We start from the raw sequence: 27110 nt of genomic DNA on the forward strand, positions 1-27110 counted from the left end.
GGATGATGATAGACAAACTAGAGATCATTTAATCTAACCTTCTCATTTAATAGATGAGGGACCTAAAAAAAACCATACATACAAATAAATGACTTGTCCAAGGTCACATGTGGAGTATGTTGATGACAAAGCTGGACCTCCAAATCAAGTCCCTTGACTCTTGGGCTAAGACTCTTAAGCTTAGACTCTTCCATTCTACCATGAGGGCAGTGGTGGTGAGGTGATAGTCATGGTTGAGACAACCATGTTAGTGAGGGTGATCCTGATGGGAAGAAGGGAATACAGATGATGGGGATGAGGAGGGAGATGGAGATGGGAATGGAGATGAAGAGAAAAGAGCAATCTGACTTGTTTTTCTTTCTTTTCTATTTTCAGACATAGATGAGTGTCGTTATGGCTACTGTCAGCAGCTATGTGCCAATGTCCCTGGCTCTTATTCCTGCACGTGCAACCCAGGTTTTACCCTCAATGAGGATGGAAGATCTTGCCAAGGTATTTCTCATTGGGTAATAGCTTTCAAAAATTGAAACCTAAATTATATTTCTATTTTAAATTTACATTCAGAGCATGAACTTTTTAGACATGCTGGAAACTCTAACAGAATATTCCTATTCTTCATTGCTCATCCTGAATACTTCCAGAAACCCAAGTATTGATCTTAGGTTGTGTGACTAAGGCAACTATGTAAACCCTCCTGAGGGCTGCTGTGGGAAGAACTCCAGCCAGCTGTCTGTACAAAGCCTAGGTTTCTCAGACACAGCTGTATTTGGTGTCTTGGGCTTGAAAGTTGCCTTGTTTGCTCTCTTGGCTCATTGGGAGCTATGTCAATGATCAAATTCAAGAGCCCAGATCCAACTTCTCAGAAAGCCCTTCCTTACCTATGGTTCATTTCTTTGTTTCTCGAAGAGATAGGGACTATACTTATGATGACATTGATACAGGAAACTCTTGGGTGAAGAATCTCTCTCTACGACTGCCGCAGAGCTTGTAGTCCTAGAGAGTTGTCTATAACAGCACTTCTTAAACTGCGTCATAATCCTATATGGATCTGCAGAAAATTTGGCAACAGTAAAAAGTTTCTGAAGGTGCGATGACCAAAAATCAATTAAAAATCAAATGCGTAATGAATCCAAGGTGTTTCTGGCAGCGCTTGACTGTGTTGCATCGCACAACTTCACTGAGGCCTAGGTTCTGAACACACAGCATGCGCACTTTGCACTGTGCATGCCCTCAGGCCACACGATGGCCAATTAATGCTACCAAAACCAAAAAGGGGTTGCACATAGAAAAAGTTTAAGAAGCCCTGACCAAGAATATTGGAAGTTAAATGACTGGCCCAGGGTAACAGAGCCAGTATGTACAGAAGCGGAACTTAAACCCGGCTCTTCCTGGTGCCAAGGCCTACTCTAATTCAATATGCCATGCTGACTGGCAAAATCAAAAATGATTTCATGTAAAGTTCAACTGTACATTAGGTATTTTGTTCTCCATATATGTACCCAGTAAACAAATATGCCTCGGTATATTGGCTCAGGTTTACAGGTCTCTCTTGCCAAACTGGGGAACAGGTTAGTTCAGGGGTGGGGAACCTGCAGCCTCAAGGCCACATGTGGTCTTCTAGGTCCTTACAGAACAAATCCTTAATGTACTACAGTGTTTCTTGAGGAACAGAACCGATACCGGTGCTAATGGGCACCTTAATAACATTGCTATTATTCAAACACTCTGGTGTTGGGGCTCTGAGTTCACTCGTACAGAATGGGGATGACTCAAAACCTGTTTCGCTGGCTTGTGTCCAAGCCTGAGGCTGATCATTGCTGGCCTGTGTTGTGGTTCTTACTCACCCCATGCACACCAAAATCCCTGGGGAGATCTGCACCCAGAGCCACTCACAAAATCCCCAAGGATACATCCCTGAACGTACCTATAAACTGTCACGGATCTGTACCCAACACGCCCACAATCCACTGGTATTGACTCAGATTTCCTCAGTTTCCAGACAATCCCACCACTTTCTAACCTCACTTATTCTCCTGTTATAATCCTCATTCTTGTCATTGGTGGGTCATCCTCCTAACTCTGTGAACCCACTTAGTGAATATGCTACACTCCCGCTTCATGGACCCAGAGGCCTGTTTCCTGGCTGTCTGTGGACCATTTCATCAATTGCCAGGATCAGGAGAACGATCTGCCATTTTTATACATGGTGGGCTAATTACTATCTAGCTTCATTTTTCTTCATCTGTCTAGAGCTGCTGCTACTTTTTGAGTCAGTGTGAGTAGATCCCTGGGCCTGGCATTAGGAAGACCTGCCTGCATTAAAATCCTTCCTTAGACCCCGAGCAAATCTCTCAATCTCTCTGAGCCTCTGTCTCCTCATGTGTAAAACTAGGGGGTTGAACTGAGTTATTTGAAGGTCCCTTCCAGTTCTAAATCTGCGATGCTATGAACTCAGCTGCCCCTCCTTTAGAGTTGACTTCCTGGGTCTGTTGGCGTAGGAAAGACTAGCAGAGTTTATTCGGATCCCGGCTCTTTTGAGTCCAAACTATATGACCTTTGGGAAGGTTGGTTCACCTCTTTCAGACTCATGGATAAAATTGAATTGACATCTGTACCATTTATCTCATAGGGTTTTTGGGAGGAAAGGGCTTTGTAAATGTTCACATGTGATAGAAATGTGAGTTATTCCAGTCTAAGAGCAGGATGAAGCCTTCATGGCCTCCACAGTGGCAGGGGTGGGTTGTTTTCCTTTCATGCAGGGACCATTTGGGCAGTTTTTATGTCTTTGTCTGTAACCTTCCCACCAAACCTGGGGCTACAGAGCATGAAACTCAGAACAGAAGTTACTGCATAATTTCCCTTTCCACCCAAGTCTCAACAAAAGCATAATGAAACAAAAGTACAGTCTGGTTTTCACATAATCAATTCAAATGCTGATAAGTCAGAAAAACAAATACCACCACTGGCCAGCACAGTTCCCATCTGATCTTTTCTTTTACTCAGGAAGTCAACATGACCTTCAGACCTTAGGAATTAGGGCAAGTCCTGTGGGGGGTCCTGGGCCTTGGCACGTTCCCAGACAGCCAGTGCGGCAGACACAGAATGAGGTCTTTGTCTAGAGGCTGTCACCAGACTTCACAGGGACAGTTTCCTCATTACACCATTAGTGGTCTGGCCTGCAAGCTTTGGATCTGGCTGGGCTATGTTAGATGAAGGATATTATGACTCAATCACTTGGATCATATCTACATCGTTGGGTAAACAGGAAGGCATCAGAATGAAAGAGTTTGATCCCATGTTCCCTGTTAAGTCACCCCTCCAAGGCAGTGCCTGCAAATGATTCTGAGAAATTTCTATTATGTTCCTATTGCCAGTATAGGTCTTAGACTGTTAGAGTTGGCAAGGACCTTTCAGATCATCTGTTCCAGGGGTTCTTAACCATTTTTATGTCACTGACCCCTTTGGTAGTCTCATGAAACTGTAGAAGACTCTTTCTCAGAACAATGTTTTTTAAATGCATGAAATAAAATATATGTGATTATAAAAGAAACTGATTATGTTGAAATAGTTATTAAAATATTTTTTAATAGTTCACAGACTCTAAGTTAAGATTCCTTTATCTGGTCTAGAACCCTAATTTTACAGATGAAGAAACTGAGTCCCAGAGATGGAAAGTGTTTTGTCCAATAACTAATAAGTGGTGGAATCAAGACTCAAATCTAGGTCTTGACTTAAGAGCCGCAGGCTGAACTTTTCCTTTGGAGGAGCCAAAGAAGAAGAGGCAGAGGTCTAAGCACCCTTTGCCTCAGTGAAGGGGGCAGACAGTTCCTGGCTCCTTTAGGTATGGCAAAATAAGGAAGCTGGTAAGGAAGTGTAGTAGGATGGCTAAGTGGCACAACGGATACAGTGCCAGGCCTGGAGTCAGGAAGACTCATCTTCCTGAGTTCAAATCTGGCTTCAGACACTTACTGGGCAAGTCACTTAATCCTGTTTGCCTCAGTTTCCTCACCTGTAAAATGAACTGGAGAAGAGAATGGCAAACCACTCCAGCGTCTTTGCCAAGAAAATCCCAAATGGGGTCACAAAGAGTCAGACGAGACCGACCGAAACGACTGAACAACAACCACCACCAGTATAGTAATTGGGAAGCTAGCACAGTGAATGTCTCACAGCCAGCAGGACCTGTTTCCCAGAGTACAGGACTCTATTGCCAGCTCAGGGTGTTTGGTACCAGGTCAGGTCAGCCTCCTCTTTGCCAACCCGGATAGCCGTGTGATGAAGAATTGTATGCGGATTCAGAGCCTGATTATGTCTATGTCCTCCAAACAAACATACCAACTTAGAGGGCCAACTATTCTTAAGGGGAAAGTAGTGTGTATCGGAGGTGGCTTTAGACACGTGAATTCACAGACTTGTACTATGGGAACATTTTTTTAATCAGCAGTGCCTGCAGATAACAGCTGTATCTTGTACGCACTGCCAGGATTGGTAATAATGAGACTTTGTGTTAGAGAACACTTTAGGCTATTCAGAGCACTCTCATGTCTGTTATCTCACTGGACCTTCACAACAGCCTGTGAGTGAGGTAGGTCCAAGACAGGTTTGTGACCTGCCCGAAGTCACACGGTTCGTTTGTGACAGAGCCAGGGTTAGGATTCTAAGCAGTATTGTGGACCACATCAGGGGAACCAAAAGGCCATTGGAGTATTTTCCTGGGGGCTGTTTGTCTATCTCATTTTTCTAGAATGGGAACAGCTGGAGGGGCCTTCTCCCTCGCCATCCTAGACCCAGGACTCCTCACTCTCTGCCCCTATGGGACTCCCATTAGGACATCCCCAGTCTCCAGAACTCCTACTCAGCCTCAGTCTCTACCCAGCAGCCTGGCACCATGGAAATTTTCCTGGCTTGTTGGGTGAGAAAGTCTAATCCTAGCTGGTACCAAAGAAAAAGAACCTTTGGTTGATGGATTGGAAAGGTATGATAGCATCACAGGCTCAAGATTTAAAACTGGGAGGAACCTGAGAGGTCATGTCAGACTAGCCTCCGGAGGCATAAAGATAGCAAATGACTTACCCAAGGTCACATAGCTAGTAAGAGATATAATGATAATAGCTAGCATTTATAGAGCAGGTTCTGCAAAAAGCTTTACACATCCTTGCAGCAGCCCTGAGGAGCAGGTGCTGTCATTATCCCCATTTTACAGAGGAGGAAACTGAGGCAGAACAGAGCTTAAGTGACTTATCCTGGGAAGCAGGTGTATTACAAATTACAAATTTTGTATTACAAATCCAGATTACAGACTTGTATTACAAATCTGGCACTCTATCCACTCACCACCTGGATGCTAGATGTGATACTCTATTTTGCATTTGCTGCCCTGCCTGGTTTCAATTCCTTGGATCAAGATGTCCCTCCCAGGAAAATCTCATCATTTCTAAACTCTCAGTGGATAGAGTGCCAGGAAGAGTGCCAGGAAGACCTGAGTTCAAATTCAACTTCAGACACTTACTATTTCTATGACCCTGCGCAAGTCATTTAACCCTGTTTGCCTCAGTTTCCTTATCTGTAAAATGAGCTGGAGGAGGAAATGGCAAACTACTCCCGTATCTCTGCCAAGGAAAACCTAAAAAGGGGTCACAGAGAGTCAGACATGACTGAAAATGACTCAACAAAACAACCACGGGGCTAACTCAAGTCTTGACTCACACCACCTCCTTCAACCTTCTCTCCCCCCTAACTGGAGGACTGGAGGGGGGGGGTGGAGTACCAAATTCCTCCCAAAGGCCTCCTTTGTAGAGGGCAGAAACTGGACTCAGCTCACTCTACTTCACATCTGCTGCCCTACCTGGTTTCAACAGAAAAAGATGCCCCTGCATTGAGTACCCCCTCGTGCCCCATCTTGCCACCCCAGGCTCACTTTCTTGACTCCTTTTGTGTGTTGTCTGTCCCTTTAGATTGTAAACTCTTTGAGGGCAGGGACTTTCTTCTTATTAATTGTCTCCCCAGGGCTTATCACAGTGCCTGGCACATAAGGGGCACTTAATAAATGCTGACTGCAAATCCAGTGTCCTATCTACTGGGTCCTGCTGCCTCTTGGTGATTTAGTTTAACTCTTGCCTTGTCAGAAAAAGAAACTGAGTCTCAGAAAGATGAAATAACTTACCCGAAGTTACACAGAGAATTTGTGGTGGCGCTGGGACTTAAGCTAAGGATGGTATAGAGCTGGGATCCCTACCTTTTTATTTTTATTTATTTTTTAACAAGGACCTACTGTGTACCCCATATACTCTTTTCATTTTTGTAAGGATTTATAGTTTGCAACCAGATCATAGTTGTGAAAGGCAGCGAGCTGTGGTCAGAGCTCTCGATTAGGAAACCTAAGTTCAAATCCAGGCTTTGCTGCTAACTAGTTGTATGACCTTTGCTAAGTGATTTTTTAAAAACCTCTCTGAACCCGCTTTTTCCTTTGTGAAATAAGAGGGTTGGATCAGGGTGGGGAACCTGTGGCCTCGAGGCCACATGTGGTCCTCTAGGTCCTCAAGTGTGGCCCTTTGATTGACTTGAAACTTCATAGAACAAATCTCCTTAATAAAAAGATTCATTCTGTAACAGTCAACAAGCCACACTTGAGGACTTAGAGGGCCACATGTGGCCTCGAAGCCACAGGTTCCCCACCTCTGGACTAGATAGTCTGTAGTGCCCTTTTTTGCTCTAAATTCTATGATCCTTTTCAGTTCCATCAGTCTGCATAGTTTGACATGGAAAGTATGCTGTGAAAAAGGAAATAATGTGCTTTGTTTTCTCCCCAGATGTGAATGAATGTTTGACAGAGAACCCCTGTGTACAGAGCTGCGTCAACACATTTGGCTCTTTCATCTGCCGCTGTGACCCTGGCTATGAACTGGAAGATGACGGTGTCCACTGCAGTGGTAATGGTCTTCAGAGGGGTGACCCCCATTCAGTGTCTGGGGACTAGAGAGAGGATGGGCTTCTTTCACAGATATTTCCTCCTACCTTCTGGCTTATCTTCTGTTTATTAGCATATCTCAATGAGGCCATAAATACATAGGAAACAGATGTGAGGTCAAGTCGGTGAGGGGAAGGGGTTGGACTGGAAGTGAGGATGAGAAAAAGTGCTAAGAAAATATCTGAAGGCAGGACTATGTGGCTCTTGGTAATTATCTGCCCTGTGCTTTCATTCATTAATTCAACAAAACTTCATTAAGTACCTACTACACATTGGGGAAGGTATGCTACACAATAAAACTTGATCAATGCACTAGAGAGGAGCAAAACAAAGTGCTGTGAAGTCCCTGCAGGAAGACCCTGGGGGTTCATGCAAGGCTTCATGGAAGACACTGAGCATTTAAGTTCAGCTTTAAAAATGGGCAGGCTTTCAACAGGTGAGGCTGGGAAGGGGGAACATTTCAGGAACAAGGAAGAGTAGCATAGTCCAAGGCAAAGTCATGGAGGCATGAGAAGATAGGGTATATTTGGGGGTCAAAAGGTAGCTCAGCACATACCACTTAGTCTCCCAATTCCCTAATACACTGCTTATTTAGTACTATAATTATATGTTGTAACTAGTCCAGTGAACAGTGGTCTGTACTCAGTAGAGCTTAATAAATGTGTGTTGAGTGAATGAGCAAACATGGTGGCCAATTGGCAAGTATCTGTCCTCTGTGACAATGACAATTACTAGAAAGTTGAGATGGTGCCAGATTGTTGAAGTCCTTGAATGCTAATCAAAGACCATTACTCAGTAGGTGATAGGGAGTCACTGAAGTTTTTTGAGTAGAGCAGTGGCATGGCCAGTTACGTGCATAGAAGGATTATTCTGACGATTGTACAAAGGACAGGTCAGGGGAAGGAGAGGTATGGTCTGGGTGGATGGTAAAGGGAACATTTACTAGCGTGGTGACAGTAGTGATAGAAACAGAAGGATGAATATGAGGTGGAAGTAGAATTGAAAGAAGTTGTTAACTGATTGGGTGGGAGAGGGAAGAGTCCAAAGTGATAACAAATTTTTGAAAATGGGACACTAGGAACATTGTGGTGTCCCTGAGAGAAATGATGAAGTCAGAAGGAGAAACAGCTTTAGGGGCAAAGACCCAGAGGAGCGGAGGGTTATCTTCTTGGAGGTGAAGGGAAGGGGGAGGACCCCTATAGTCATTTCTTACTTTTGTTGTTTGACTTGGAAATATGGTTCCCTATTCAAAATTGACCAGACACCCCAAGGGGCAACACAGGACATGCTTATACAGAATCTGAGCTTTCAGCACTTTGTCCAGTGGAGGAAGAGAAGGGAGAAAGGAGAGACAACCACCCTCCTAAAAGATGCGGAGTGTGAGCTCTGAACCTTCTTTGGAGCTATTCTTATTCTTGCTGCCCAGACACGATCTGCACTTATGTAGGGGAGGTGTGCTGCCCTTTTCCCCTTTTCCCTTCTTTGAACCAACAGTTAAACAACCATCAGTCTATTGAAAATTTGGGGAGAATAACCTGGATTGTGAATACTGTAGCAGGATGAGGCTAATACAAATACTATGACAAAGGAGTGGCCTTTTCTCATGGTCCAACTCCATGTCATAATCTTCAGATGTCCCCTCTCTCCCACGATGATAGAAGTGTTCTTGGGGTTCTCAAGGCCATACCAGGAGAGAGTGTATCATCTACCCAGCTGGAAAAGATTTGAGTATGGTGTCAGGGATGCATTGTGTGTTTGCCATTTGTGAACTAGCTTAGCTATGTGTGCAGAGGTGTGGTTACCTCTCTATGAGGTATGACCACTGTTCATAACAACCAGCTACTAATACTTGGAAGGGAGAAAGTATTGACCCTAATAAAGCCACAAATTCAATGCAGTTCAGTTTAAAACATTTCTTTTTCATGCCTATTTTCAATCACTCAACCGATAAGCACTTAGCCAGCTACTGTATCTTGATGAGATTGCTGGGGCTGGGGATACAGGGCCCAAACCAGAGCAGTCCCTGCTCTCAAGGAGTGCGCATTGTATCGGAGAAAGAAAGATACACATACACACACACACAAATATATACATATACACACATATATGCACAAATATGCATGTATATATGTACATGTGTGTATATATAACTATATATCCTACACATATACACATATATAATCAACTATACATATATACTTCATACATCATACATATATACACATATCATATATACACATATGCATCATATATATGCATACAAATAATGCAGTAGCATGCACGCATACAGTACATACATTCTGTCATCAAGAATTCACACATTGGTGTAGCTACCTTTGATTCAAACCTATTGTGGAATCTGAGATGTTTGCTCCTTACTCCCATGCTACAGCTGCTGTGCTGCTTCTCGTGGAGCTCCAAGAGACCCCAGAGAGGGCTACCCCTGCCTCCCTCCATTGAGGCAGAGACATAAAGGAAGGTAGCAGCATCAGGCCGGCATTCAGCTGGGGCTTGAGGTTTTCCAGTTTTGCAGAACACAGATTCTCAGTTAGCTGGGACTTTGTAAGTTGTTTAGTCCAAATCCACACTTAAGCATTAATCCATTCTACATCTCTAAGAAGGAGTTAGCCAACCTTCTGCCTATAGTGATGGGAGAGAAAGCAACAAGCCTTTATCAAGTGTCTACTATGTGCTAAGCACTTTACAAATCTCATTTAATCATCACAGCCACCCTGTGAGGTTAAGTACTATCATCCCTAGTTTACAGCTGAGGTTAAGTGACTTGCCAAGGGTCAAACAGCTAGTAAGTGTCTGAGTCTGCATTTGAACTCAGGTCTTTCAGACTCCATGCCCAGTGCTTCTTCCACTACACCACCTAGCTGCCTGATGGGGAACTCACTACTTTATGACATAGCCCTTTCCACTTTTGGGCCATTACACTTTCAGGAAGTATTTCATTATATTGTATTGAGCTGAAACCTGTCTCCCTGTGTCTTGGTTCTGCCATGGGGATCTACATAACAAGTTTAATCCCTTCCACTTCAAATATCTCTCTCCTCCCCAATTCCTCTTGTAAGTTGCCATGAAAGAGTTATTATTGATTTAATGAAACAACGATCCAATATAAATTCATTTTATTGCCTGAGTGGCCACCTTCAGTTTAGTCCATTCCCCTCTTGGTAACGTACCTGAGTATCTAAGAGGTCTTTTCAATCGAATCTTTTAAGTCAGAAACCATTTAATCATTATTTAGCCTTAAAGGATATCCAGCTCCTGGCATTTGGGACAAAATCCACAGAGAAGCCCAAATGCCATTTTCCTCATTAGCTTCAGACTCGTTTCCCACTAAACCTTTTTACCAGAGTAGCTAACAAGATGCAAAATTGATCTACTTACTGGGTTACTTCCTTCTTCTTTCCTTGTCTACACTGATAGAAAGCAGGGAAAACAATGAACCAGTAGGTTCTCAGTTATCCCAAGAAAGGCAGTGGGACCAGGCAGATTAGAGAAGCAAGGGGCCTGGATAGTTTTCCCCTGAATAACTGAAAGTTGACCACAGGAAAAAAAAATTATTGGCCTCTGTTTTTCCTCCTTGCCCCCATAATCCTCTCTCCCCAGAGAACAGAGAGAATTAAATAAAACCTACATTCTTTTCTACTTGCCTTGTATACCTTATGACTTTGTCCCGGAGAATGACTATTTGCAAAGCCATTAAATAAAACTTGAAGGGATTTGTCCAGATTCTTTTCTTGCACTGGAATTCCATTGTATTAAATGCAGTAAGTCCTCACTCATTTGAACCAATTGGGGAAAAAGGCAGTAGGAACTGGTGAAATGTTTAAATTAGAGAATATTTTTAAAGAAATACTTTTTATTATTTTAAAATAAATATAGTAACTCTGTCTGCTTAACGTGTTTGAGGAATATAGAATGCTAGTTTGTCATTAGAGTCGAAATTCTTTAGCGAATTCTAAAGTGGGACGACAGTTGATACTTTTAAATAATTTAACATCTTTCCTGTAATCTTGCTTACATCATTTCTTTAGCAAGCTATTTTTGTGGTGCAAAGATTTAAAATAGCCAATTCCTGTATTAAGTACCCAGTATATACAATTCTCCGTGAGGTATAAGAAACTATTGTAAATGACACAGGGCTTTCTCCATCAGTCTTAGGAGGCTTCCCTTCTGATATTGCTTTCTAACTACTGGCTATATATCTTCTATCCACTTAGTGTTTATATATTGTCTCCCCCGTTAGAATGTTCACTCCTCAAGGGCAGAGATTATTTTTCCTTTCTTTACGTCCCCAGAGCAATGCTTTGCTCATAGCTAGGTCTTAAATACTTGATGGCTGACTGACGAGACACACGAAAAAGTGCAACAGAAAATAGAATGTTCCCTGGTTTTGGAGTCAGAAGCCTGACACTTCCATTTCCTACCTGTGTCATCTTAGGCAAGTCTCTGGGATTCAGTCTCCTTCCCTGTTAAAATGAGAGCGTTCGAACCTGGTGAATGAAAGACTTGGTATTGCTACCTATTGGTGTAATGTCTAGAGCACTGGACATAGCGTCAGGAAAACCTAAGTTCCAATCCGGCCTCAGGGGTTAGCTGTATGACCCTGGAAAAGTCATTTTGCCCCTTTGCCTCGGTTTCCTCTTCTGTAAAATGGGAAGAATAATAGCACCTACCTCTCAGGGTTGTTGTGAGGACCAAATGAGATGATAATTGTGAAACACTTGGTATACAGTAAGCACTATATGAACACCTATTATTATCATTACTATTAGCAGCAACTTAGTTGGATTGACTTGGATTTTACTGAATTGGATTCAGAGAGATCAGTATGACAACAAAGGGCTAAAAAGTGGACGATACAGATGCTTAATGCTACAGGATATCAATGGAAGAGAGATCACTGTGGCTAGATCTGTCAGAGATGACTTCATAGAGGAAGACAGACTTGAACCTGGCCTAGCATTTATCTAGCACAGTGCCTTGGATATAGTAGCACTTAACTGGTGTTTATTGTATCAGGTAGGGAGAAAGGAGGAGGAGAGAGCATCTTGAGTTAGGAAGTGGCGGTGGGGGGAAGAATGAGTAAAGGCATAGTATTAACAGCAACTCATGTGTGTATGTGTGTATATATGTATGTGTGTATATATATATATATATACACACACACACACACACATACACATATATACCCCAGAAATGTATACATATATACCTTAAGTACACATATATGACACAACTACACAATGCATACATACCTATACATACATAGATACATACACATACACATGTTTGTTTTTTTACAAAATATTTTCCAACAGGCCAATGAGGTATAGGTATTGTAAATACTGTTATCTCCAGTTTACAGATAAAAAAGTACTGAGCCTCAGACAGGTGAAGAGATTGCTAGAGGTGACAAGGTAAACAAATGGTAGAAACGAAACTTGAACTCGGGACTTCTGGCTTATTTCAGCTGTTTTACCAGACAGTGCTGCTTCAGCGTCCTCTATATATGAATCACAGCACCTGCTGGATTCTAGGCACTGGTCACAGTACCCCCTAGTGGTCGCATATAATTTGTTTCTGGATTATATAATTGCAACAATCCCTTACATTTGCTGGTGCTTTCACAGCATATGCAATATTTTCACATCTGCATTCTGATTTAGTCCTCCCAATAGTTCTGTAAGAAACACAGAACATGGTAGGTATCATAGTTTAAATTAGTCAGATGAAAAAAACCAGGGCTGAAAAAGCCCAAGTGACTTATCCAAAACACACATCTGGTCAGTGGTGGAGCCAGGCATTGTCCTTGCTTCTAGGATACTCCAGTGCTGTTAATCTGCATTCATATGTTACTGAATGAAAATATCCTATTAGTCCTAGGAAAATGCTTATATTTCAATAGTGTTCTTCAGAGAATATAATGCAATAAATTCAGGAAAGTACTTCAAATGTTGAGAAATTCAGTGTAATGGCCAACCATCAGATCATACATAGCAGGCTTACAGCCACCTATTCTGCTTGTCCTTGAGCTAACCCTACTCACAGGAGCCTAAAAGGGGTGTTGCCCAAACTCAGATCCCTCAAAATCCACCTTAATTTCTAAGATCTTCCAGCTTTAAATGTATGATTTGGAGTCTTGAGACTGCTGGGGTGAGGGTCTCTAACCTCAGCGGAAATCAGCCAAGAAGCTCCTCATTCTGAAGAAGGAATATTTTAACATCTTTCCTGTAATCTTGCTTACATTATTTCTTTAGCAAGCTATTTTTGTGATGCAAAGATTTAAAATAGTCAATTCCTGTATTAAGTACCCAGTATATACAATTCTCCGTGAGGTATAAGAAACTATTGTAAATGACATAGGACTTTCTCCATCAGCCTTAGCACCTTCTCTTCTGACGTTGCTGGGAACTGGGATCCTCATGCCCATTTCAGGGGGAAAGAAGGTGGTAGAAGTAGGCTTTTCTTAACACAGCAGATGTGACATAGGGGATAGAGTACTGGACTTGGAATTCGAAAGATCTGTGGTCAAATATTGCCTCACACACTTATAAAATGGATTTCCCTGGGCAAGTCACTTAATCTCTCATTCACGGGTTCCTCAATTGTAAATTGGGAATAATGATGGCACCTAACGTGCCATTAAAATATAACAAGTGAAGCAATATTTATTTATCTATCCATTTTGTAAAACTTAAAACACTATATAAATGTTAGCTATTGTTCACCTTTTAAATCCATGCATTTGAAATCAATTTTGCCAGAATGTGTCTCCTTTCTAAATATCACTCCAAGGCCATTGGAGTAGAGAGCAAAGGAACAGAAAGAGACACATCAGGTTTACAACACCTGCTATTTTCACAGGGTAGAAAAGGAGACTCATTTACATAGTTACCTACCCCGGTAATTCTAGCTACTAATGGTATGTGAATTAGGGAGTAACCTGAGGACGGGTCACATGGGAAAGGAGAGAGAGAGAGAGAGAGTGAGAGAGAGAGAGCAAAACATGTTTTTTTTGGAAGAGTAATCAAATGAGGCTCAAATGAAGGCCGTGCTGCCAAATTCTGCCTGTAATGAACAGTTTCATTATTTGGGAATACTCCCATTTCACTCACCATGGCCGACACTGAAAAATTATAAAGCCACCCTTACAATAGCTTCCCTTCTCTGTATCCCCACCCTTCCCAGTCCAAAGGATAGGCCAGAGAACACTCTCTCTGCCAATTCTGGGTCTGGCTGGAGCCATTCATAAAGCCCCATAGGAATAGATGTTTCATATGCCTTGGAAAACTTCTCTTTCTTTTTTCTTTCATATACTCAGAAATTTCCTTCCTCAGTAGTGGTTTCTTTTCTTTTTTTAAACTCATTGAAGCTTTAAAATAATTGTTAGGCTCATAGATTTAGATTTTGGAAGGTCACTAGAAGCCATCTAGTTCAACCTATCATTTTACAGACAAAAAACAGGCCCACCAAAGTTAAGTGACTTGCCTAAGATCACAGAGATAGTATCTAACAGAACTAGGAGCCAAACCCAAGTCTTCTGATTAAAAACCCAGTTCTCTTTCCATTGTACAAAAAGTCTTCAAAGACTTTGAAAGGCCAATAGATTCTCTGTCTACAGATTTATAGAATAAGGATGGAATTAGTTAAGTTGGGAGAGGGTCATCACCAGAAAATAAGTAAAAATTTTGGTCATGGAGATCTCTATTAATCTATGGGGGGGGTCCCATACTACATCACTGAGGGAGCATGTTTATGGGTGGAATTATCAGTCTGTTGAAATATTTGGTGAAATTAGCAGCCAGGAATAAACTCTCTCCTGAAGGGTGGGGCCCGAAATTCCATGAAAAAAATCTGTAGGACTGGAGAGGAGTTTCACACCTGGAGAAGATCTGGTGTGGTCCTTCTAAGACTGACCTTATCAGGAGTCCAGGCATTTCTCTAATACATCTTCAGAATGATGTGAACACTGGGTTTGGAATGAGAGGATTTGGGTTTAACCCTTGGCTCTGTAACTTACTAATGAGAGATGCTCTTTCTCTGGGCTCTCAGTTTTCTTCCGTATCTGTATAATTAGGGGGTTGGACTAGAAAATCTCTAAGGTAGTTTTCCAGTTACAAGTCAAATGGCAAATAGATGGAATGGGCAAGTGGGTTGTCAGCGGGTCTCAACAAGTACCAGGCACCAGTTCAATTCAAGTCGACTGGCATGTATTAAATGCCTGTTCTGAACAAAGCTCTGCACGGGGCCATCGAGGATACAAAGACAAAACAATCCCTGCCCTCAAGGTACTTACATTCTTGAGGACGGAAATTGAGTCCTAAATCCAAAACAATTTGAGGAGGAGAGATAGTTCAAATAATTAGAGAGATCTGGAGAGGTTTTCCTGGGTAGCTCCTGAGTTGAGCCTTGAAGGAAGCTAAGGATTCTAACAGGCTGAGGTGAGGAGGTGAGGCCCCAGGGATGTGGGATAGCTTGTGTAATGATAAGAAGTTAGGAGATGAAATTCCAAGTCCAGAGAACAGGAAGTAGACCAGTCTGGTCAAACTGGTGCCTAACAACTTCATCACGAACTGGGTTCTGGGAAACTAATTTATCTCAAACTATATCATATGTTACTTTCAGGGTAATTTGAAAAAGATGAAATGAGTCCACAAGCCAAACAGGACCATTCAGCTCAGGGAGCAGCAGGGACCTACTTGAGAATTTTATTGAATTTCTCAATTTCTGTGGCATCTGCTATAGCTTAGATTTGAGCTGAGCTCCCTGCGAGGGAAGGTGGGAGGGAGAAGAGAGTTGGGATAGGAGTGGGAAGGTTACTAGGCTTCTACCAATCCCATGGATGATTGAGGAGATACCCTGACCAGATAGACTTAGCTCCCTCTGATCCTTCTCCAGAAATTTCATTGAGACAGTGTGGTACAATGGAAAGATCACTGGGTCTGGAGTCAGAGAAACTGACTCATCATTAAATAAGTCACTGCGCCTGGCTGGGCCTCCATGTCCTCATCTGTGAAATCAGAGCATTAGACTGAGTGATCTTTATCTGGAAGATAAGACCCTTTAGTAGATAAGCACCAATGACTCTAATTTAGGACTGGACATGGGGTTGGAGGCCATGCTATCTTTACCTCCCTTTCTTCCTCCCTCCCTCCTTCCCTTCCTTCCTTCCTTCCTTCTTCCCTTCCCTTCCCTTCCCTTCCCTTCCCTTCCCTTCCCTTCCCTTCCCTTCCCTTCCCTTCCCTTCCCTTCCCTTCCCTTCCCTTTCTCCCATTCAAAGGGGCAAGAAAAAAACCCAACTTTGCAAATTCCCTGAAAGAGAAAACTCTAAACGTCCCCACCAAATGCAGAAATCTCCTCATACACTACACATAGCAATGCCGTCCATCCAAGTAAACCAAGCACGTAAAGAGCAAATACCATATCTAACAGACTGCCTTTTCCCATATTATAACATGGAAGTTTTAATTCAATGAAACTCCACAGTAATCAGGACTAGCTGTTAGGTGCTCTGCATACAACTTTATTTACCTACTATCTCTGCAGCTAACGCTTGTGTTTCCTGCATTTTCTCTTTCTTCCTTCCTTCCTCCCTCTCTTTATTTTCTTTTTTTTTATTCCTTGAGAGCTGAAAAATTTACCTGGTTCTAAAATTCGCAGGTAAAGGGAGATGTGGGGAAGTGGGAGGGGCAGGATATGACTTGAAATTATTAGCAAGTTTGTTGAACCCTGCTGTGACAGGCAATGCAGATGGGCCTAGAGAGAGTTGGCTTTAATTCATCAGTCCCTGTACTTGTTGCCCCCAGATATGGATGAGTGCAGCTTCTCTGAGTTCCTGTGCCAACATGAGTGTGTGAACCAACCTGGCACATATTATTGCTCTTGTCCTCCTGGATACATCCTTCTAGATGATAATAGAAGCTGTCAAGGTAAGTGTCAACATAATGAAAGATAAAAGTACAGTGAGTGTAGTAGGGGTGGTAGATGGGGAAGAAGGGAGGTGCAGTCAATATTCTGTGCCGAGAACTAGAGACAGTAGCTAGGGTGGATCGGGAGCTGACTGCATCAGGGTTTACTTCTCTTCTTGCCTTTGCTCCCCTTTTCCAGCTAGTAAGTAGCTGGGATATTTAAGAAGAGGGAATGGAATGAATCCCACTGGCTACTGGGATCAGTGATCAAACAATTTGAGATATGTGTCCCTGGGTACTGCTTGCTGTCCTGGGGCCAACTGATTTTTCACCTCTAGCTTAGACTGTGATGATGAATGGCATGGGCAGGTCCAGTGGAAATTGAGAACTCTCTCTGAGAATCAATTTGGAGCTGCTCTCTCTCCCTTAAGGCATGCCTGTGCCAGATGCCAACCTGGCAGACAGGAACCATAAGACCCTTGTAGTAATTTTTTTTCCAGAGGGCTCCAGACAACATCTATAAAGGAAATCTGAGGCAATACTGCAGAATGGTAGAGACAGAACCAAAATTTTATCACCATCGAGTTGCTTAAAGGCATTGGTAGATCATTCAAGGGTAAGCAAGGTCTTTCTCGGGGCTGCATTATGAACTTCTATCTAAGAAAGAAGGTGTGATTAGAAAGCAGAACCAAAGAACTATGCAGGTAGTTGAAGTGGGAAATAGGTGAGGTCAGAGGAACTTAACTGTGCTATCTGCCTTGGGGATCTAGGGAATGGAAAATAGGAACTAGGGTCAACCCAAGGAGGAGTGGGAGCAGGGGGTACTGTGTCACTCATAGCAAGATGCACAAGGTGGGTTCTGACAAAGCAGGTAGCCTCCTTTGCATTAATACTGTCTCATCGTTGTTGGTAGTTATGTACCTGCTAGTGCTCCCACAATCTTCTGCACTTGTGCCAGTTGATGGTCAACAGATTGGGCTAATCCACTGAGGCTGATCCTTGGTTTCTTCATCCAGAAACTGAGGCAGCTTTAAGGAAAACAATTTACTGAACCAATCAGCTTCCAACTGATAGCTGCTTAAAGTGAATGACTAACAGAAGAGCCCTAGTTGGACTCGATTTGGATCATGGAGCTCAGCAAGCAGCCTGAGATGGAGAGTCTGTGGATGTCTAGTCTTACCTTCCTGAGGCTCCTGAATGCACAATAGGCTTCCTGTCTCTCAGTGGTCTCTCAGTGCCCGCAGCTGCTGCTGTGCTTGCTTCTGTTTTGGCTGGCAGGCCTCTCATGTTGCCTGCTCTGTCCTGCCAAGGGGGAATTCTAGAAAGCTGTCAGTGAAAAGAGCTGTCTAGTTCCTTCATGAGGGCCTCTCCAAGGAAGGCGCTGAACCCAGCCAGGGCTGCCATGAACCATGTTCTTAGTCTGGTCTGTTCCACACTGAGAGCTCTCTCTTGGTTTCCAAAGCTCCCCCGGAGAGCTGGCTTTAGTCATGCTTTCCTCTTTATTTCACTGAAGGATATTAAGGATTAATTTAGTCACAGTTGGGAGAAGCCCACACTCTTGCCCTGTTAGGGAATGGTACAGCTATTCTGGACTCAGATCTTCCCCAGAACTTTATTTTTTTAAAAACTTACTTTCCCTGATTTCCAGTTCTGCTCCCAGGTCTTCATGCTCATGGCTTGTCTATACTGCCAGGAATCAGTCATCACAGGAATAGCAAAGCAGCTGTTAGCTTGTTAAGCAGGGGGCCAACAAGCTGTATGGCAAAGCTGGTCTCCCTGTCCCTTGTTAGTAAAAAAGACATTTCAAAGATTTCTCTCCTTCCACCTTTCCCATTCCACATAGATGCCTTCTGTATTGAACTATACAACAAGGCTCTGGTTTTTGCTCAGAGCTACATTTTAGGAATCTCCTCTTTGACTATGTCCCCTTTCTCTGTTTCAGATATCAATGAGTGTGAGCACCGGAACCATACCTGCATTCTACAGCAAACTTGTTATAATTTGCAAGGGGGTTTCAAATGTATAGATCCCCTTCGCTGTGAGGACCCTTATATCCAGATCAGTGAAAAGTAAGTTGTGGGTTTCCAAGTGGGATAAAGTAGCCATGGCATGGTGCAAAGAGGACAGACTATGAGGCAGAATCAATCAACCAACAAGCATTTATTTAGCATTGACACTGTGCTGAACACTAAGGATGCCAAAACAAAAGGCAAAAAACAGTCTGCCCTCAAGGAGCTTATATTTAGACTTTTGTTCAAATTCTAGCCTCATTTCTTAATTCCACACTTATTAATTATTAATTAATTATTCTGTTGACCCCAGGCCAATGACTTCCACTCTCTGACTCAGCTTACTATGCTGTAAAATAAGGCTAATGCTATCTGCCCTTCTTACCTCCCAGTATCATTAGAAAGGTCAAATATAAAACAAAATCTGATGTGAAGGTTCTTCAAAAATGTTAGCCTAGCACAAATATCAATCAACAAACATTAATTAAACACCTACGATATGTCAGGCACTATGCTAAGTGCTAGGGATACAAAAAGAGGCGAAAGATAGTCCCTGTCCTCAAGGAGCTCATAACTTAATGGATTATGCTTTGTAAATCTTTTTTTAAAATAATTTTTAAAAACTTATTTATTTCTTTTTAGTTTACAACATTCAGTTCCACAAGCTTTTGAGTGTTAAATTTTCTCCCCCTCCCCCATCCCCAAGACGGCATGCGATCTAATATAGGCTTTACATATACATTCATATTGAACATATTTTCACATTAGTCACATTGTAAAGAAGAATTATAACCAATGGAATGAACCATGAGAAATAAGAAACAAAGCAAAACAAAAAGAGAGAGTGCAAATTGTTTGCTTCAACCTGCATTCGGACTCCGTAATTCTTTCTCTGGATGTGGATAGCATTTCCATCATGAGTCTTTTGGAGTTGTCTTAGATTCTTGCATTGCTGAGAAGAGCTCAGTCTATCAAAGCTAGTCATTGAACAGCGTGGCTGTAACTGTGTGCAATGTTCTCCTGGTTTGGCTCCCCTCACTCATGTTTTGTAAATCTTAAAGTACTATGAATGCAAATTATTATTATTGCTTGTATATTCGGACGGATCTATGGCCTCATCAGTGTATTTATGCCCTGATTATTCATCATGGATTATAACTCATACAGGCCTTTTGATTCTATGTAATTCCCATCCGTGCCTTTCTGTAAATTCTCTGTAAGGGAGAAGGCTTCTTTTGGTTTCAATAATATTGATTATCAATGATATTAAAATGTGAGAAACTAGAAAAAATTCTGGCACTAGAAACTTTTGTTTTTGTTTTATTTTCTGTAAAAAAATTGTCATGATTATTGTTATCAGTAACAATAGAAATACTATCCCAAGGAGCCATGAAACAGGAGGGGCATGGCCTGACAGAGATGCATATGGAGAATTTTTATATTTCAAAATGAATGGGGCTCAAAGTGAAAATGTTTCAAAATTCATGGAACTTTGTATTGGATTCCTGGTCATAATGGACAGCATAATTCCTTCTCCAAGTAGGTCAAACCTGTCCTTTCCTGTTACTTTCGATATTATTTGGATAAAAGCCCTAAGCATGAGGGTGTAGTTGAAAGAATGTTGGGCCAGAAATTGAGAGACCTAGTTCCTCGATTACTGTCTCTTCTACCAACTAGCTGTGTGATTTTTTGGCATCTTAAATTTTCTGAGCCTCAGTTTTCCCATCTTTCAAATGAAAAGGTTGGTCTAGTTAGATTTCAAGGGGTCTTTGGATGTGGGAAAAATGGGTATGGGAAAAACTACGTCTTTTGTCAGTAATGTCTAACTGAAATCTAGCATTTTCTTCAATTATGAATTTTAAAAATTTTTCTGAGAAGGGGTCCATAGCTTTCACCAGGCTGTCAAAGGGTTCTGTGACACAAAAACTGATTGAGAATCCTAGTCTAGATGATTCAGCAAATTTAATCCAATTCAATATTTATTAAATTCCTGCTGTTTTAGTTGAGCAAGTCATTTAACCCTGTTTGCCTTAGCTCTTCCTCTGTCAAATGAGCTGGAGAAGGAGATGGCAAACCACTCCAGTTTCCTTGCCAAGAGAAGCCCAAATGGGGTCATGAAGAGTCAGACACAACTGAAAAATGACTGAAGGACAAAATCAAATATATTATAGTGAAGATTCCTGTTCAGGTAAAGGTTGGATGGGGTGGCACCTCTAAGGTTATACATGTACAATCATGTTAAACATACTTCCACATTAGTCATGTTGTGAAAGAATCAGAACAAAAGGAAAAAACCATGAGAAAGAAGAAACAGAAAAAGTGAAAATAGTATGCTTTGATCTGCGTTCAGATTGCATAGTTTTCTGGGTGTGGATAGCATTTTCTATCTTTAGTCTTTTGGAATTGTAGATCTGTGTGTTGCTGAGAAGAACTAAGTGTATCATAGTTTATCATTACACAATGTTACTGTATACAATATTCTCCTGGTTCTGCTCACTTCACTCAGCATCAGTTCATGTAAGTCTTTCCAGGTTTTTCTGAAATCTGCCTGCTCTTTGTTTCTTATAGCACAATAGTATTCCATTACATTCATATACCACAACTTGTTCAGCCATCCCTCAATTGGTAGGCATCCCCTCAATTTTCAATTCCTTGCTTCCACAAAAAAAGCTGCTATAAATATTTTTGTACATGTGGGTCCTTTACCCTTTTTTATGATTTCTTTGGGATACAGACCTAGTAGTGGTATTTCTGGATCAAAGGGTATGCACAGTTTTATTGCCCTTTGGGCATAGTTCCCTATTGCTTTCCAGAATGGTTGGATCAGTTCACAACTTCACCAACAATGTAAGAGTGTCCCCATTTTCCCACATCTTCTCCAACATTCATCACTTTCCTTTTCTGTCATATTAGCCAATTTGATAGGTGTGATGTGGTACATCAGAGTTCTTTTAATGTGTATTTCTCTAATCAATAGTGATTTAGAGCATTTTTTCATATGACTGTAGATAGCTTTAACTTCTTCATCTGAAAACTGCCTGCTCATATCCTTTGAAGGTCTACCATTTTAAATCCTTTATTTCTTCACTGGGTAATGAAAAAACACATAAGAATCATAGAATTTAATTAATTAGTTAATCATAGAATTTAATTAATTAACCATAGAATTTGAGAATTGGAAGGGATCTTAGAGGTGCCACCCAGTCCAACCTTTACAGGAACAAGAGTCTTCACTATAACATATTTGATTTTGTCCTTCAGTCATTTTTCAGTTGTGTCTGACTCTTCATGACCCCATTTGGGCTTCCCTTGGCAAGCAAACTGGCGTGGTTTGCCATCTTCTTCTCCAGCTCATTTGACAGAGGAGGATCTAAGGCAAACACGGTTAAATGACTTGCCCAGGGTCCCACAGCTAGAAAGTATCTGAGGCCAGATTTGAACTCAGGAAGATGAGTCTTCCTGACTCCAGAAAACTACACTTGAACAGGAATCTTCTCTACAACATATTTGATTAGTTGTCACTTAGTCTCTTCACAAAGACCTCCGGTGATGGGGAAGCTATTTCCTTCTGAGGCAGCCCATTCTAGTTTTGAATAGCTCTAATTGTTAAACCATTTTCTGCTCATATCAGAAAATGTCCTTCTACTAGAAATTAAATTAAATCCCTATTGTTTTGATTGCATCAGGACAGTGCTTTGCAATGTTTATTTTACCTTTGACATACTGGGATCCATTTATTTTCTTCACCTAACCATTTAAAAAAATAATGTTTGGTTTTTTTCCCTTTAACAAGTATTTGCTTTCTCTCCCTTCCATTACTCCTTATCATTGGAAAAAAACAAAAACAACACCCCACCGCCAACAAATTCCTCGTAACCAATATGCAAACAAAACAAATTCCCATAGCTAGCATGTTCAAAAATATATATATATATATATATCCCATTCTGCATGTTTATTCTGACACCTGTTTCTCAGGAGGTTGGTAGAATTCTTCATCATTTGTCTTCTGGAATCGTGGTTGATGACTAAATTGATCAGAGTTCCTAGGTCTTTCAAAATTATTCATTTTCCCAATGTTGTTGTTACTGTATAACTTGTAGTTTTGCTCACTTCACTGAGCATCAATTCATGTAAGCCTTGTTAGGTTTCTCTGAAACTGTCCCTTTCATCATTTCTTGTGGCACCATAATTTCTATCACATTCATATACCACAATTTATTCAGCTACTGCCTAATTTTGGGGCATCCCCTTATTTTTCAGTTCTTTAACACGCAAAAAAAGCAGCTATAAATATTTTTGTACATATTAAATACTTTCCCTCATTCTTTGATCTCTTTGGGAAGATAGGTCTAGAAGCGGTATTCCTAGGTCAGAAGGTCAAAGGTCAAAATTCACTGTTTAGCAAATTTAGGGGGTATGGTTCCAAATTGCTTTCCGGAATGACTGTATTAATTCACAGCTCAATTAACAGTGCATTAGTGTGCCTGTTTTCTCATAGCTCTTCCAACATCTGTCATTTCTTATCTTGGTTAATTGATGAATGTAAGGTAGAATCTTGGAGTTACTTTTATTTGAATTTCTCTAATTATTGGTGATTTAGACCATTTTTCCTGAGGCTATAGATGGTTTGAATTTCTTCCCTAGATAGTTGTTATTCATATTCTATGACCACTTATCAATTGGGAAATGACTTTTATTAATTTGAATCAGTTCCTTGTCTATTTTAGAAATAGGACCTTTATCAGAAAAACTTGCTACAAAGGTTTTTTTCTCCCCAGTTAACTGTTTCCCTTCCATATAGCCATATCTTCACCTTCTCCCCCTTCCATAGTTGTTGGCTGCTCCCCATCCCTGGTACACCACCCCCTTTTACCTTCTGCCCTGTTTACTATTTCCCATTCACTTTTAATGCTACATTTAAAATTGGCAAAGAGGGATGAGAAAAGTCAGAAATGTGGGATGCTTCAAAGAGCTTTGTGATGAACAAAGCTTTATAACATGCCAGTTGGAAAGTGATGTATTCAGTGGCCTTTGGAATGAAAGCCATGCTTTCCACCCCTTGGCCCAAGAACCATCGGAAGTCCAGCAATAAATTAATGTTTTATTAAAAGCTTAACACTGAACATCAACGGAGACAGTTAATCTGGCTTAGTAATTGTTTATAGGGTAGCTAGATGGAGCAGTGGAAAAAGTGCCAGCTTTGATGACAAAAATCCTCCTGAGTTCAAATCTGGCCTCAGATACTTACTAGCTGTGTGACCCTGAGCAAGTCACTTAACCCTGTTTGCTTCAGTTTCCTCATTTGTAAAATGATCTGGAGAAGGAAATGGTAAACTAGTATCTTTTCCAAGAAAACCCCAAATGAAGTCACAAAGAGTTGGATACAACAAACATAGGGTTGGAGGTGAAGAGGGAGGCATGAGAGCACAGTATGAAGAAGAATGAGAGACAAAATGTCATGTTTAGGGGAATGACAAACAGATCCATTTGGCTGGAACATAGAGAGCATGAAGAAAAGCAATGCTTAATAATCTCAGAAAGGTAGGCTGGATCCAGATCATGAAGAGCTTTAAATCCCAAATACAGGAGTTTATAGATGGTCCTAAAGATAATAGGGAGCCACTGGAGTTTACTGAATGTGGGGTGACATGGTCAGATTTGCATTTTAGGAAAATCACTTTAGTACCTATGTGGAAGATAAGAATGGAGAGAGATTTGAGGAGGGAGACCAATTAGGAGGCTATTGCCATAATGTAGGTAGAAAGTAACAAAGGCCTGGACCAGGATGGTGGCTATGTTCATGAAGTAGGAGGGAGGAGGAGGGGATGAATTTCAAGATGGATTATGGAGGAAGAATCAATAAAACTGGGTAATTGACTGAATATGAGGTACTGAGGAAGAGGAAACAAATGATGATGACTGAGATTCTAAACTCAGATTCTAAAGATGGCAGTGCCCCCAAAAGAAACTCATCTCCATGCCTTGATGGGGCAGCAGAGTTTTGTGATGCTAATAATATTATACACTTGGATGTGGCCCTTGAGCAAATACTCCTCCTATAAAGGGAAGGCCAATTAGTTGGCGATTGTAGTAGTCTAGGAGAGAGGACTGATTTCATTCTCTTCCTTTTCTCAATCATCTTCTATTCAGCTGTCAGCATAATCATCATCTTAAGGCCCAGTTAACCATGTCAATGATATTTAAAGCCCCCTAACAATCTATTTTCACCTTACCTCTTCAGTCTCATTTCATGTTATTCCCCTTTATAAACACAGTGTTAAAGTGGGGGTACACTATTGACTTTTACTTGAACTTGACATTCTCTTTCTCTCTCTGTCTGTGTATGTAGGTGTGTATATATGTGTGTGTATATATATATATATATATACACACACACACATATACATGTGTGTGTTTGTGAAATACATTTAGAATTTTGTCGTTAAGTTGTTTTAGTCATGTTTTACTCTTCCTGACCCCATTTGGGGTGCTCCTGGCAAAGATACTGGAGTGGTCTCCCATTTCCTTCTCCAGCTTATTTTACAGATGAGGAACTGAGGAAAATAGGGTTAAGTTACTTGCCCAGGATCACACAGCTAGCGAGTGTCTGAGGTTGGCTTTGAACTCAGGTCCTCCTGACTCCTAGGCTGGGGCTCCATCCACTGTGGCACCAGCTGGAATTTGGAATGCCTCATTTCCTTTAAGACTTAGCTCCAGTGCCAAACCTTTATGAAGCTTGTCTTCATCCTCACACGTGTTAGGGTGCTCTCCTTCCTTAGAATGTCTTATATTTTCTTAATCTGTGTAGATATTGGAATCCCATTTAGAATGTAAGCTCTTTGAGGGCAGGGACTGTCTATTTTTTGCCTTCGCATTCCCAGGGCCTCCAAACACAAGACCTTTTAATTAGAGGACAGAACTAGGTACTAGACCTGCAATTTTATTGCTCTAAGGAAATCTCAGGTAAGCAAAGTCTCCCTCTCAAAGCAGGTTAGTCAGTACCTACAGAAGTGTCTTAGAGAGCAGCCTACTGGAGGCTGAGGTGCTCAGTCACAAAGCCAGTGTGAGTCAGAATCAAGAATTGAACTCATCTTGCTGGCTTCGAGGGCAGCTCTCTATCCACTATACCTTAATGAATTTCGAATTAATTGAAATGATTTTAATTGAAAGTGAGGGATAGGAAAACAATAAAAAAGATACAAAAACAGCAATCTGGGAACAAACAGCCCTATCTACCTTGAGTCCATTCTTGAGAGCATCTCAGAACTACAGGGTGGTAATAATAGTCTATCTCGTATTTCTGGACTATTCTAAGGTTTGCAATAAATTTCCCATTTGTTGTTGTTTGTCCTTCTTCCCTCAAGAGAACCAATGACATCGGCAGGGTGATGACTGCAAGTGGATTGGATTTAAGTGAGGCAGAGCTGTGTAAAGTCATCAGCCTCACTCTCTCCTCTGGAGTCATTGGAGTTGAGTGGCAAGACAAGTCAGGATGACTGGCGATGGCCTCAGATGCAGTGGGAGACCTTGGCCTTTTTAAGCTAAGGTCTTTCCCAGGTCTTAGTTTGTCCCAGGCAACACCCATTCAGTGATTAAAGGGTGGATAAGAACTGAGACAAAAGATGGCCTAGTTTGCCTTCACAGAAGCATCCATCTGGGAGGGGCACGTTTCCCGGCAAGGACTATGTGAGAAAGGTGATGCAAATGTAATAGTTATTACTTTGGCTTCTACTATTTGAAGGCCGGGTATGTCACCCTTCTCCTAGGGTTCTCAGCACCTAAGGATATCTAGTCACTGCCACTGGCTCAATTCCTCCCAATTCTAGGGGTCCCTTGCACCTTAGTTCCATTTAACCATTTAAGAGTCAGATTAGCTCTTAAAAAGAAATATTTGCTTTGAAGATATAGCCAGAACAAACATACAGACTTTCCCCCAGCACCTCAGAGCATAATCTTTCCTACTTTCCCTCTATCTCTGAGGAGGGAAAAGGAATTAGGTTTTCAGTTTCTACGGAGCATGGTTCCATCAAGTTCTAGATTCAAAACACCCCTGGGCTTGCATCCCAGGACCCTGGCTTCTGGGGGTTTCCTTGCTGGGCTGGCAGTAACATCTGGCCTGGGATCTTGGCTCCAAGGTTGCTATGGCTGGAGCTCTCAGGCACAGGGAAACAGACCAAAACCTCAAGCCATAGTCTTGGGGCCACAGAA

At 41.6% G+C, this 27110-nt stretch overlaps 1 protein-coding gene across 4 annotated transcripts in view; it reads left to right on the forward strand.

The window, feature by feature from the left end:
- FBLN5 (fibulin 5) overlaps nucleotides 1-27110 on the forward strand; it is a 129742-nt gene that overhangs the window by 75489 nt on the left and 27143 nt on the right. For all 4 annotated transcript variants that reach the window (XM_036769492.1, XM_036769493.1, XM_036769490.1 and 1 more), the window contains exons 6-9: nucleotides 376-492; nucleotides 6810-6929; nucleotides 16789-16911; nucleotides 18833-18959. In XM_036769492.1, coding sequence (XP_036625387.1) covers nucleotides 376-492; nucleotides 6810-6929; nucleotides 16789-16911; nucleotides 18833-18959 — 487 coding nt within the window. The remainder of the gene's footprint in view (nucleotides 1-375; nucleotides 493-6809; nucleotides 6930-16788; nucleotides 16912-18832; nucleotides 18960-27110) is intronic.

The sequence above is a fragment of the Trichosurus vulpecula genome, chromosome 8, assembly GCF_011100635.1.
Source record: "Trichosurus vulpecula isolate mTriVul1 chromosome 8, mTriVul1.pri, whole genome shotgun sequence".
Lineage (NCBI taxonomy): Eukaryota > Metazoa > Chordata > Mammalia > Diprotodontia > Phalangeridae > Trichosurus > Trichosurus vulpecula.